General features: G+C 43.9%; 1 protein-coding gene across 5 annotated transcripts in view; it reads right to left on the reverse strand.

Moving 5' to 3' along the window:
* Positions 1-10180: 10180 nt before the first annotated feature.
* ZC3HAV1 (zinc finger CCCH-type containing, antiviral 1) overlaps positions 10181-13996 on the reverse strand; it is a 56635-nt gene continuing 52819 nt past the window's right edge. For 3 of the 5 annotated variants that reach the window (XM_045577219.1, XM_045577223.1, XM_045577212.1), the window contains one exon: positions 10181-10862. In XM_045577219.1, coding sequence (XP_045433175.1) covers positions 10600-10862 — 263 coding nt within the window. In that variant the 3' untranslated portion in view covers positions 10181-10599. The remainder of the gene's footprint in view (positions 10863-13996) is intronic. The other 2 variants (XM_045577227.1, XM_045577235.1) reach the window with 1 other exon arrangement.

Here is a 13996-nt window from a genome sequence, read left to right on the forward strand (position 1 = left end):
GCCGGCCGTGCCAAGACCGGTTTGGCCCAGTGGATAGAGTGTCAGCCTGCGTACTGAAAGGTCCCAGGTTTGATTCCGGTCAAGGGCATGTACCTTGGTTGCAGGCACATCCTCAGTAGGGGTGGTGCAGGAGGCAGCTGATTGATGATTCTTTCTCATTGATGTTTCTAACTATCCCTATCTCTTCCTCTCTGTAAAAAATCAATAAAATAGCCGGGACCAGTTTGGCTCAGTGGATAGAGCGTCGGCCTGCGGACTGAAAGGTCCCAGGTTCGATTCCGGTCAAGGGCATGTACCTTGGTTGCGGGTGCATCCCCAGTAGGGGGTGTGCAAGAGGCAGCTGATCGATGTTTTTCTATCATCAATGTTTCTAACTCTTTGTCCCTCTCTCTTCCTCTCTGTAAAAAATCAATAAAATATATTTTAAAAAAAAGAAAGAAATTGCCGGAAACTGATCATTGTCTCACTAATAGAAAGATGTAGACAGGAAACCCAGAAGGCTAGTCAACAACCTTAATTGCTCTGAAAGGTCAGAGCTCTCACTCACTGTTTGGAACATTGTTAGCTGAAACAGCCCCCCATTAGTCTTACATAAATTTCTGTTATTGGATTTCCTGCCTAAAGACTATGGGTGTATCCCATAGTCTTAATAAAAAGGGATAGCGAGGCCACAGCGGGGTGTAGTCCTCTCTTGGGCTCCCACCTGGCCCCCAATATTCCCAAATTAATACTTTTCTAAATCTCTTTCATTTGTGTTCAGCCTTCGCCAGAACTCGAACCCTGAACCACATGGGAAATGAAAGGGGTTCCCACAAGAAATCTGACAAAAAGTGAGCTGCTCCTTGAGCGTGGGGCAATGGTGATCCTTCACTCCCTTCCCGTTTTAACATCTGGATTCTCTGTCATAACATCTCTTGCCACCTATAGCTAGAATAATTGTTGTCTTGGAGCCTGCTGTACATTGAATAAACTTTTGTGATTGTTCTTTTTAAGTGTCTGTTCCTGTGCATTAACTGTGGGCAGCAGATTGGAAGTGCATGTGCAAATAAGCAGTCTCCCAGGATTCTGCGGCATCTAACTATTGTCTCTTTGGGATAATTGGAGAAATAGACAACTATAAATTAATCCTAAATTCCAACAGATATACAGGAATGTGAGCAGTCTTTTGTCAGAGCTGGCCCACAGCTGTTAACTGGCTCACCTGTCTCATGTGGTGGGAGGGGTGGGTAGCCTTAGGCGGTCAGTAAGTGAGGAGGCAGCCGCCAGCCAGCTGCAAGGGGCTGTAGAGCACGTGAAATGTGACCAGTCTAAACCGAGATGTGATGTGTGAAACACACACACTGGAATTCAAAGGTTTATAATGAAAAGAACGCAAAGTATCTCACTGATAACTGTTAGTCGTGTTATATTGATATTTAAATAAAATGTTATTACAACTTCATCTGCTTTTTAAAAAAATGTTATTATCTTTATTTTTTTAATATATTTTATTGATTTTTTACAAAGAGGAAGGGAGAGAGAGAGAGAGCTAGAAACGTCGATGAGAGAGAAACATCGATCAGCTGCCTCTTGCACACCCCCTACCGGGGATGTGCCCGCAACCAACGTACATGCCCCTGACCGGAATCGAACCTGGGACCTTTCAGTCCGCAGACCCACGCTCTACCACTGAGCCAAACCGGTTTTGGCTAAAAATGTTATTGTTTATCTTTAAAGAGAGAGGAAGTGAGAGATAGAAACATCATGAAAGAGAAACATCATCGATAGGCTGCCTCCTGCACACCCCGCACTGGGGATCAAGCCCATAACCCAGGCATGTGCCCTGACCAGGAGTCAAACCAGTGACCTCTTGGCTCATGGGCCGATGCTCAACCACTGAGCCACACTGGCTGGGCTCCTCTGCTTCTTTACTTCTGATATAGCGATGAGAAAACTATAAATTACCTACATAGCTCACTTGATAGTTTTGTGGACAGCATGCGTCTAGACCTGTACATTTACTAAGAAATCATCCTTTTTGCCAACACCGTGCTTATTTAAGGGACATGTATTAAGCCAACGGCTAATGCAGTGATCTTGTACAAAGATGAGTAAGACATAACCCAGGAACTCAACCAGCCTTATTGCTATTTTACAGGGTGGTTCTGAGGATTGAATGAGTTAATGTCATGTAAAGAAACTAGAGGAAGGCAAGTGGCCAGATGCCAGGGGACCTCTCCATGCTACGAAGTTTGGACTTAGATACTAAAGACTTTGGGAAGCCACTTCAAGAATTCGTTGGTGGGGGAGAGGGAGGTGACATGATCCCTTAGCTAGAATGCTTCCTCCCTCATCTAGAGATCTCCTTTTTGTCCTTCAACTCTGAGCCTGGCAGTTCTAGTCTTCTCTTCCGCAAGACCTTTGTTGACCTCCCAGTCTAAAGTAGCTCCCCAGCCCAACCAGTGTGGCTCAGTGGCTGAGTGTTCACCTATGAACCAGGTCATTAGATTCCCGGGCACATGCCCGGGTTTCAGGCTCAAACCCCAGTATGGGGGGTACAGGAGGCAGCTGATCAATGTTTCTCTTTCATCACTGATGTTTCTCTCTCTCTCTCTCTCCCACTTCCTTAGCATGAAAACTACCACTGATTTTTATCTTGCTTATTGATGCATTTGTAGAATTCAAGTGTGTGAAAGCAGGAATTTATCTTGCTGTATCCCTAAACTTAAAACAGTGCCTGGCCATTCTGTAGAATAGGTGTTTTACAAATATCCCTGGCAGCAGTTAAGAATGGATTTCTAGAAAAGCAAGACAAGAAGTAATGTAAGAGAAACAGGACTTAGGTGATTATGATCTCAATTTTTATGTTTAGTTTGCAATGGACAATCCAAGATCGATGCTCAGTAGGCTGTTGTATATTCAGATCAAGAGTTGAAAGACAGGAAACCTGTAGGGATCCAAGATGGCTGCGCCCAGGTGAACACCTAGCCGCAGCCGCACACAACAATTTCAATAAAATACAACTAAAATATAAAACAAACATTGCCCAGAACTACAGGAAGGTTGACTGACTGGAAATTCTACAGCGAGAAGCAAGGAGAAAACCAGAAGGAGGCGCGGAGGAGCTGGAAAAGCCAAGGTACGGAGACGTGGCGCCCGGAGAGGACAGAGCCCGAGAGGAGGGAGGCCGAGTGCCTGGCGGGCGTTTCCGAGCGGAAAGGAGAGAAAAGCTCCGACTGTGCTGGGCCCCCAACTGCTCTGAACCCCGGTTCTGGGCCAGACCCCGGGGACTCAGGCTCAGCCATAGGGAGCCGGGCTGTAAGGCGGAACCCCGGGGAGAGGCGAAAGGAGGTCCCGGAGGCGTGCACACTGCGCGCAGAGAAGGGACAGTCGGCTGTGCCGCGAGATTGCCCTGACAGGAAGGAGACCTGGGCTCCAGACTGCTCTGAACGCCACCTCCAACTCCACTTCCAACTGAACTGAACCCCAATACTGGGCTCATTAGGGGAGAGCATAGACTGTTTGGCAGCAGGCGAAAATCGAGGGCACCTTCCTCTCAGAGGCGCCGGCAGCGAGCACTGACAGACCCGCATAGGGCGGGGCTGACAGAAGCCAAAGCTGCAGGCTCCACCCTGAAACCCTGTCCCATCTGTAACTGCGAAATGCGACAACAAAATAGATCACAAACAAAAGAAATGGAGGACAAAAAGCGTCTGGATATAGAGTTCAAATCTACGCTTATAAGGTTTTTCAAGAATTTCCTAGAAAAGATGGATAAGGCCTATGAGGATATGAAAAGAGATCAACTAGAATTAATAAGGAGTCAACAAGAAATGATAAGGGATCAACAAGAAATAAAGAATACATTGTCTGAAATAAAAAATATTTTACTGAGTCCTAAAAACAGAAGGGAAGATCGCAAGAATCAAGACAAAGATTTGGAACATAAAGAGCCAGAAGACACTCCTCCACAGAAGCTAGAAGGCAAGAGAATCCAGAAAATTGAAGATAATGTAAGAAACCTCTGGGACAACTTCAAGCGAACCAACATCAGAATTATGGGGGTCCCAGAAGATGAGAGAGAGCAAGATATCAAAAACATACTGAAAGAAATAGTGACAGAAAACTTCCCCTACCTGGTGAAAGAATTAGACTTACAAGTCCAGGAAGCGCACAGAACTCCAAACAAAAGGAATCCAAAGAGGACCACACCGAGACACATCATTATTAAAATTCCAAGAGCAAAAGACAAAGAGAGAATATTAAAAGAAGCAAGAGCAAAGAAGGTAGTAACCTACAAAGGAGCACCTATACGATTGTCAGCTGACTTCTCAACAGAAACCATGCAGGCCAGAAGGGAATGGCAAGAAATATTCAAGGTGATGAATAGCAAGAACCTACAGCCAAAAATAATCTACCCAGCAAAGCTATCACTCAGAATCGAAGGCCAGATAAAGAGCTTCACTAATAAAAAAAAGCTAAAGGAGTTCATCACCACCAAACCAGAATTATATGAATTGCTGAAGGGGGTTCTTTCAGAAGAGAAAGTAAACAAAGATAAAAATTATGAACAACAAATACGTAACTATCAACAAGTGAATCTAAAAACCAAGGAAATTAAAAAAATCTGATGAACAATATTAACTGTTGAATATAATAGAATCAGAGGTATGGAAGGGGAGTGAACTGACGATTCTTGGGGTAAAGGGGAGGGGGGGGCATGGGAAGAGACTGAACATAAACTGTGCACCTATGGATGAGGACAATGGGGAGAGGGGAAAGGGCAGAGGGCGGGATGGGAACCTGGTAGAGGACAGCAATGGTGGGGTGGGGGGGAAGGAACATTTGTAATAATATGAACAATAAAAACTTATTAAAAAAAAAAAAAAAAAAAGAGTTGAAAGACGGCCAAGACCAGTTTGGCTCAATGGATAGAGCGTCGGCTTGGGGACTGAAAGGTCCCGGGTTCGATTCCGGTCAAGGGCATGTACCTTGGTTGCGGGCATATCCCCAGTAGGGGGTGTGCAAGAGGCAGCTGATCGATGTCTATCTCTCATCGATGTTTCTAACGCTCTATCTCTCTCCCTTCCTCTCTGTACAAAATCAATAAAATATATTTAAAAAAAAAAAAGAGTTGAAAGACGGACGGGAATATAGGTGAGTGACATCAAAGATTAGGTACCCGAAGCTGTGAGGGTTGGTAAGATCACTCAGCAAAAAGGAAGAGTGAAAAGCACAGGAGGGAGGTTAAGCCCGGGGAATAGCAACTTAAACACGTCTGAAAACCTGGGAGCCTGCTCTGCCAAAGAAAATAAACAAATAGGACAAATGCCTGATTGGAAAAACTCAAACATCTGCTCATGCTTGGTTTGGTGGCATTTTCGTGCTCCAACAAGCAACAAATTGGTTGCTATTTACATGGATCCAAATCAAATGGCAATTTTGCCTTCCCTTTAATCAAATCTACACTGCCACAGAGGGATTTTCCTCTCTCCATCCAAGCTTTGTGATGAAAGAATAAGAAGCGCTTTCAAAGGAAAATTCTGAAGATGATTTACATTTTTTAAAATATATATTTTATTGATTTTTTTACAGAGAGGAAGGGAGAGGAATATCAGAAACATCGATGAGAAACATCAATCAGCTGCTTCCTGCATACCCCGTACTGGGCATGTGCCCACAACCAATGTACATTCCCTTGACCGGAATCGAACCTGGGACCCTTGAGTCCACGGGCCAACGCTCTGTTCACTGAGCCAAACCAGTTAGGGCATTTACATTTTTAAATATATTTTATTGGTTTTTTACAGAGAGGAAGGGAGAGGGATAGAGAGTCAGAAACATCGATGAGAGAGAAACATCAATCAGCTGTCTCCTGTACATCCCCCACTGAGGATGTGCTTGTAACCGGAATTGAACCCTGGACCCCCGAGTCTGAAGGCCGACACTCTATCCACTGAGCCAAACTGGTCAGGGCAGACCATTTACATTTTTTACTTTTGTTCCTCAGTCTGGCCCTGGCCCTACCCATGACCACAGGAAGAAAGATATCTTAGCAGCCGAAAACCAGTTTGGCTCAGTGGATAGAGCGTCAGTCTGCGGACTGAAAGGTCCCAGGTTCGATTCCGGTCAAGGGCATGTACCTGGGTTGCAGGCACATCCCTGGTAGGGGGTGCGCAAGAGGCAGCTGGTCTATGTTTCTCTCATCGATGTTTCTAGCTCTCTATATCTCTCCCTTCCTCTCTGTAAAAAATCAGTAAAATATATATAAAAAAAAAGAAAAGAAAATAAAGAAAGATGTCTTAGCAGCTTCCAGTCTCTCTCTCTCTCTACTCCTCAACAGAAGATATGCCCACAGGCTGTGGACTTCTCTACCGCCACCACCCTGCCTTGCCCCGGCCATGCGCTGCAGGCTTCTTGGTCCCCAAGTTCTGAAACGGTAAAGCTGGAAGGGGCAAAACACATCCTCTGTTTTGTCTCTTCCAATTGGGGCCAGCAGTTGGCTGTCGTGTGGAGATTCCTAGAAATAAAGCAAATGAAGGCAGCAGAGCACAATTCGCATTTACTTTTTATTAGTCTCAAATTGGTCTCAAAGAAGAAATTACAATTCAACAACTGAAATACAAATACTTGAGCTAATGTCCACACAATTCTATCAGGGTCTGAAGCAATCAGCTGGTTACAGGTGTAGCACTGTGAAAAGCAAGTTGGCTTGGCCCTCAAGGAGCTTACATTCTAATGCAGAAAGCAGACAACCTGGAGTTGGGTAAATGCTTTAAAAAAAAAAAATGAACAAAGCAAGGCGCTAAGTATTTTAAAAACTGGGGATTTGGGAGGCAGGCATCCAATCTAATCTACAGGACTCCTTATGGAGGTAAACACACTAATCTCAAGATGCTAGATATGAACTGAGTCAGTGGTTCTCATCAGTGAAATTTTAGAAATGGATGGGTTTTTGTTTCATGACAACTGGGATTGTTACTGGCACTCAGTGGATGCAGCCGGGATAACAGATGTCCTGCAGTATATGGGTAAGCCCCATAAAACGAAGAATTATTCGGTATCTATACGACTTTCTAATGTCCGCTGGACATTTATGTAGGACCTACAGGTCGCCTGAGAGGATATAAATGTTTTCCTCTTAGACCGTCTGTAATTTGCCTTGTCCTATTATCCTTATTAAAGTAAGGTAATTTCGCTCTTTCCCTTACCAAACACAGATAAGATATATGGTCTGTTATCACTTGTCCTAATAGAGGTCTCCATTCTAGTGTCACCCACACCTCTGATCTTTCATTTTCCTGTACTTCTTTATAGGAAGTAGCCTCTGATGACTCCTAAATCCAAAGCTCTTCACTCTAAGTAGGAATAAATATCTACTTCATGATGTCGTATAGCGTAGTCATGCCGGAGCATTTACATAGTGAAATTCAGAAAGGAAGAGGGAAAGAGATAGAAACATCAATGATGAGAATCATTGATCGGCTGCCTCCTGCGCGCCCTCTACTGAGGATCAAGCCCACAACCCGGGCATGTGCCCTGGACCAGCAATGAACCCAGGACCCTTCAGTCCACAGGCTGACACACTGAGCAAAACTGGTGAGGGCCAGTTTATTTTTATTATAAATTTATTTCCTCCTGTTTCTCTATTATAACAGGGCAGTAAACTGATTTTTTCAAGACATGCGTACGTATAGGTTGATTACATTATATATGAATTAAATCAGGACAACGAAGGGGATGTTACAAAGGGGAAGTTACAAAATATCTGCTCTGAAAAAGGTGTCTAGGTCTGATAGGGGTTATGGTTGTAACCATAATGGGGTGGGAGGTGGGGTGGCGCTACTGGCATTTAGCTTGTGAGCCAAGTATGCCGAACATTTTGCAATACATTTGACAGTTCCTCACAGTAAGAAGTTATTCGGCACCCTATAGGAATTTTGAATGTCTTACTAGACATCCATGTATGACCTACAGCTCATCTGCAAAAATATATGTCCTCATTTTCTCCATTTTGACAATCTGTAGGATTTTCTTGCACAGCATCTTTATTTCAATTAAGGCATTCTTAGAGAAGAATCAGCATATGCAAGTAAGTTATTGTATCACTAGTTTTTATTCTAATGTCCACTTGTATCCCTGCTGTCTCGTTTTCCTATACTTCTTCATACAAAATAGCTCCTAATCTCCTACCTTCTTTTAAATTCAAATTACTCATTCTAAGTAGATATAGACATCTGAGTACTTAATTAGGTCTTCTAGTATAGTCGTATCCGAGTTATGTACTTTTAATTTCCCTTATATAATTATTACGTAATTTTAAATTTATTTCTAAAATTGTATCTAGGTAGAGTATGTTACCACTAAATTGCCTTTTGAGGATAACAATGTGGACGTTACAAAGTATTTGCCATTTAAAAAGAAGGCAGGGGCGCCGGCTGAGGATCAATGAGCTACGTGGAAAACCCCGGAGGACCCGAGGAGAGCCAGAGCAGCTTGTGTGGGAGAAAATACACGAAGGAGGGCAGGGAAGGGAGAGATCATGTGGGGCCATGACAATGACTTTGAACTTTATTCTAAAGGCAAGAAGTCTGATCATTAAATGAAAAAATTTAAAATATGGCCATTCTTGCTGCCAAGTAAAGAAGGAGACCAAGTTATTTAAGAGGGAAAACAGGACTTGAGAACAGCTGAGATGCTCAGGGGAAGGTAGTGGGAGGGGTCAAGATAACTTGTGGATTGCTGTATGAGCAGATGTGTGGATGGCGATACCACGGATTCTCATACAGAACCCTGGGAGGAATGGGTTCACGTGGGGGAGGCAGAGCCAGAATTTCGTTCTGGACACACTAAAGTAGAGACGCCTGGAAAATATCCCACTGGAGATGGCTGGTGGGCAGTGGGACTGTCGTATAAGTTGGATCTCTTTCACACGAAGGTCAAGATCAGGAAATGGAAACCACCATGAGAAAGGAATAAGTAAGCAAGAGTAACTATTTGTGGCAAGCCTCCCAGAAAATAACCCTACGCTAAAAAAAACCCTAAGTATTCTCTTTAAACGTGTTACTGGCGGACCCGTTAAGCCAAAGAATTGTAGCATGCTGGGCACTGATTAAACATCTGACATATAAAACCTCAAATGCTAATTAATCTTTGTAACACATCTGCTGGAAGGAACGAGAAGGAATATTCGGAGATTGGGATGGAATGTTTGAAAAGGAAAACTGAAAGGAAAAACCTGACTCCTAATAAGGAACTTGGTTCAGGCAGCGTAACTGCTCTAAAAACTGACTGCACTACAATTCCATACATTTCGTTACGTTAAAAAAGAAAGAAAGAGAGAGAGAGAGGGGGGGGGGGGGGGAGGGAGGGAGGGAGGGAGGGAGGGAGGGAGGGAGGAAGGAAGGAAGGAGGGAGGAAGGAAGGAAGGAAGGAAGGAAGGAAGGAAGGAAGAAAGAAAGAAAGAAAGAAAGAAAGAAAGAAAGAAAGAAAGAAAGAAAGAAAGAAAGAAAGAAAGAAAGAAAGAAAGAAAAGCCTCTGGCAGGCGCAACGCCCGACTGAGGCGTTATTCTATTAGTTCTGATTCTGTGCTCACCAGGAAACAAACTTTGTCTCCTTAGGGGCCATCCTTCCACAGGAGGGCCCTGCTCCTCACTCCTGGTGAGCCTCACCTGCCAGCGCGAACGACTATAGGAGCCTCTGGTTTACCAGTCGTGCCCGTGTGACTCTGGCTGCTGCACCTCAGCACTCCCAGCACACACACACCTCACGGAAGTCTCGCCTGAGAACAGCCTTCTCTGGAACCATGTTGATTAGAACATAAGTGTCTACTTTGACATAATTATATCAAGAGCTCATTAAATCGAGTTGGTGCTTCTCTCTGAGCCACATTTGGCAACTCTTTTTTTTATCAACTCCAGCGTCGACCTGGATATATAAATAATCGCAGAGATAACGAGATGTATGCCCCAAATTAGCTTTGCTGCAATGGTACAGGCCTGCAGCTGTGTCTGTAACGGCACTTAGACTGCCTCTCCCCGCCCCTCCCTCTCCTGCCCCCCACATATCCCTAAGTATTCCCTTCCCCCAACTTTTCACAATCATTATTCAAGGCTGTATAGTGTCTTATGTGCTTATTTCCACAGGCCTTTTTAGATTTCTCTCCAAGTTCCCAAATTAAGTTGTTTGTTGTTGTTGTTTTCAATTTAACGAAAACAAAGCCATGCCGTACAGTCAATGGTAAGAGCAGTTGGGAGAGAACGCAGTTGCTGCAATCACAGAAGCATTCGAGACCGTTCTTTACCGGTTACGTCTAAGGCAGTGGTTCCCAAAGTTTATGACACACACCGCTGCTGCCTGGCTCTCACTAGCAGAAACGGTGATTTCGTCGGAATGGGATGCATTCTGGACATTGGGGTATTTTTTGTTTGTTTGTTTGTTTGTTTGTTTGTTTCCAGGTGATTCACATGTGCAGCAAAGTCTGGGAACCACTGACCTAAGGCATTTGATACGTATGCGAGAAAATGTAAAGAAGTTTAACCGTTATGTGGGGCAATCCGGTTTTATAAGTGGGTGGAAGGAATGGCTGTGGCATCCTTTAGGACGGTGCACGCATCATTTCTAACTAATCACACAGGCTTTATCTGTTTCGGCGTATTCAATCAGATATTCTGGGTAAATCTGATTTTTCTTAAAGATGACAAAAATGGAAGGATTCAACCTGGAATCCACGCAGCTGTCATACGGTGGTGGAGGGCTGGCGTAGCTCCTCTTTCCTTCAATCGTACTTCCAACCAGGACTCGGGCAAAAAACATAACGATGTTTTTGGGATCGAACGGACAGCTTTTATGGGCAGTAATGGCATCTTTTGTAAAGTAACTTCCTAGAAATAATAATAAAAAAAAGGTTAAGAATTATTTTAAAAGAAAGTATGTCGTTTATAAGATTATTTACACATAATTAGATGACATGCATTGGCTAAGTTAGCCATTTTCAACCAGTATGCTGCAAGATTTTTTTTAAACATTCAATACCTGACTATTCAGTCAGGGGCACTGGCCTTTCCCCCCTTAGATTGTTAAATAAAAAAACAACAGCAGCCAATACAACCATAGCTGTCTGGTGTGGATGAATCAAAATTATGCCTTTTTGTGTGTGTGTGTGTGTGTGTGTGTGCGCGCCAAAGAATTCTAGCAATTAATTTATGTGTGCCATGACATGAAAGAGGTTGAAAAAAAGTCACTAAGTATATGTCAACAATACCTTACTGATACTTACAAGCTTTCCTTTGTATTTAAAAAATGTCTATTATACAAGTACACTTGAAATCAGTGCATAATCCTTCTGGAATAACAGAAACATGTGCTAGTGTGCAGGGCTCCCTGCGATGGTGAGAGCCACTGGGTGCAATGACCACGTGGCGACATCACATGATACAATCCATGCAGGGTGAGCTAATTTATAACTGATGAACCAAAGATCTCCCAGCAAAGGCCATTTGATATTATAAGGGACAAAGGTTATTTACTACGGATGTTAAGGTCGTAAAAATGTGACAGGAAGAGTACAGAATGAGCAAGCCATTAACCCTGGCAGAGCTTTTCAAAGACAGTTGATTCCTCATCCTCAATTCTAAAACACCCTCTGATCATCACTGAGGTTCCCATACTCAGCCCATCAACAAGTTCCTGACAAGTAAAATTTTCCTATTTTTATTTTTATCATTGCCACATGCTTTTCTCCCCTTTTACATTATTTACTAGAGGCCCAATGCATAAAGATTCGTCCAAGAATGGGCCTTCCTTCCCCTGGCTGCTGGCACCGCCTTCCCTCTGGCCAGAGTCTGCCATTCCACCTTCCCACGCTGCCCAGAGGCCCCGAGCAGCTGGGGGCGGGGAGGTGCGGAACACCTGGGTTGTCGCCATGATGATGATGACGCAAGCATCCCACCCTGACCCCCGCCACTGGGCACCAGCTGCAAACTAACCCACAATCTTTGTTGAATTAATTTGCATACTCACTCCTAATTGGCTGGTGGGTTTTGCAAAGGTACGGTCAATTAGCATGTGAGGATATTGATTCTAGAGAATGGAAGGGAAGGGTAGGGGAGAGAGAAAGAAAGAGGGGGAGGTAGAGGAGAGGTGACAGAGACACACTGATTGATTGTTTCCCACACTCCCCGATTAGGGTATGTATGGGGATCCGACCTGCAGGCCAGTTATGTGTCCTTGACTGGGAATCGAACCTGTGACCCTCCAGTGTGCAGACCAACACTCTAACCACTGACCCATGCCAGCCAAGGCCTAATTGATTGATTTCACCCTTTTTTCACAGCACAGCCAGAGTCACCCTATCACTCCTTCTAACACCACTGGAAAAAATCCATCCCTTTAACATGGCTTGTAAAGATCTTTTTCCTTCTTTAGTCCTAGAAATCTTAGACTATCTACAGCCTCCCAAGCCTTTGCCACCAGGTCTAATCTCCATAAACACTCTTCTCAAATATATATATATATTTTTATCTAGCTAGATGTGATTGGTTCTACAAGTCATACTCAGACTTCCCCATGTGCTGACTTTCTAAAATCTCCTTTATTCAGATTTTAACATTCAACCAGTATAATTGATGTATTGGGAAAATACTGTCCAAGACACTATGCTGTGTTTTTTATTTCTTATGTCGGGTTTTTTTTTTGCCATTTTTTTTATACCTAACCATTTTTTATTTATCCAGACACATTCTTTGCCTCAGAGAGAATTAGAATCTTTAGAAGGAATATATAAGGAAAAAGAGAGACTCATAGTCAGCTTCTGATGATCAAGATAGGCTCTAGAGCCGAAACCGGTTTGGCTCAGTGGATAGAGCGTCGGTCTGCAGACTGGGAGGTCCCAGGTTCGATTCCGGTCAGGGGCATGTACGTTGGTTGCGGGCACATCCCCAGTAGGGAGTGTGCAAGAGGCAGCTGGTCGATGTTTCTCTCTCATCGACGTTTCTAGCTCTCTATCTCTCTCCCTTCCTCTCTGTGAAAAATCAATAAAATATATATTTTTTTAAAAATAGGCTCTAGAAGCGCACTGCAAAAAAATGAGCTTTGTTAACTAGACAAACCTCTCTAGGTTGAGTTGAAAAGGGTCAGGTTGGCCGAAACTGGTTTAGCTCAGTGGATAGAGCGTCAGCCTGCAGACTGAAGGGTCCCAGGTTCAATTCCGGTCAAGGGCATGTACCTTGGTTTTGGGCACATCCCCAGTAGGGGGTGTACAGGAGGCAGCTAATCGATGTTTTTCTCTCATCGATGTTTCTACCTCTCGATCCCTCTCCCTTCCTCTCTGTAAAAAATCAATAAAATATATTTTAAAAACAAATAAATAACTGGGGAGGGGAGGGCTTGTCTAACTTGTTTACCACTGTGTCCCCAACATCTAGCATATAGCAGGCACTCAAAAATATTTGTTGATATTTTTGAGTACCTGGTATATGCTAGATATTGGGGAGGGTGTGGTTCAGTTGCTTGAGCATCACCCCAGACACTGAAAGGTTGCTGGTTTGATTCCTAGTCAGGGGATATGCTCAAGTAGTGGTCGTGCGGGAGGCAGTTGACTGATGTCTCTCTCTCACATAGATGTCTCTCTCTAAATCAATAAAGACATTAAAAAATCAATATTTGTTGACAGACTAATTGGCCTCTTGCCTTTTTGAGGTGAGCATGTATGATTTTAATCTTAGCTGTATGAACTGAGCCCACTTTGAACCCTGATAAACTATTAGGTACATGTTCCTTGAAGAGGAGAGACCTGGTTTTTTTGTTGGTTTTGTTTCTAAGAATTGCATGGAGGAGGTTAGGAGCACACAGGAAGAGCTGACAAGACTTCACGTGAGGACAGACCTGTGTGACTTCCGTCCCCAGGTGGCCCAGCCTGGCCTGAGATGGAGAGGCCTCCGCTCCCATCTTTTATTGGCACCTCTTCGTGGCCACGGAGGCTACTTCATGTGGCTTCTATGGGGGTGGACAAGGTCGG

Source organism: Pipistrellus kuhlii, unplaced genomic scaffold (genome assembly GCF_014108245.1).
Source record: "Pipistrellus kuhlii isolate mPipKuh1 unplaced genomic scaffold, mPipKuh1.p scaffold_m20_p_10, whole genome shotgun sequence".
Classification (NCBI taxonomy): Eukaryota; Metazoa; Chordata; class Mammalia; order Chiroptera; family Vespertilionidae; genus Pipistrellus; species Pipistrellus kuhlii.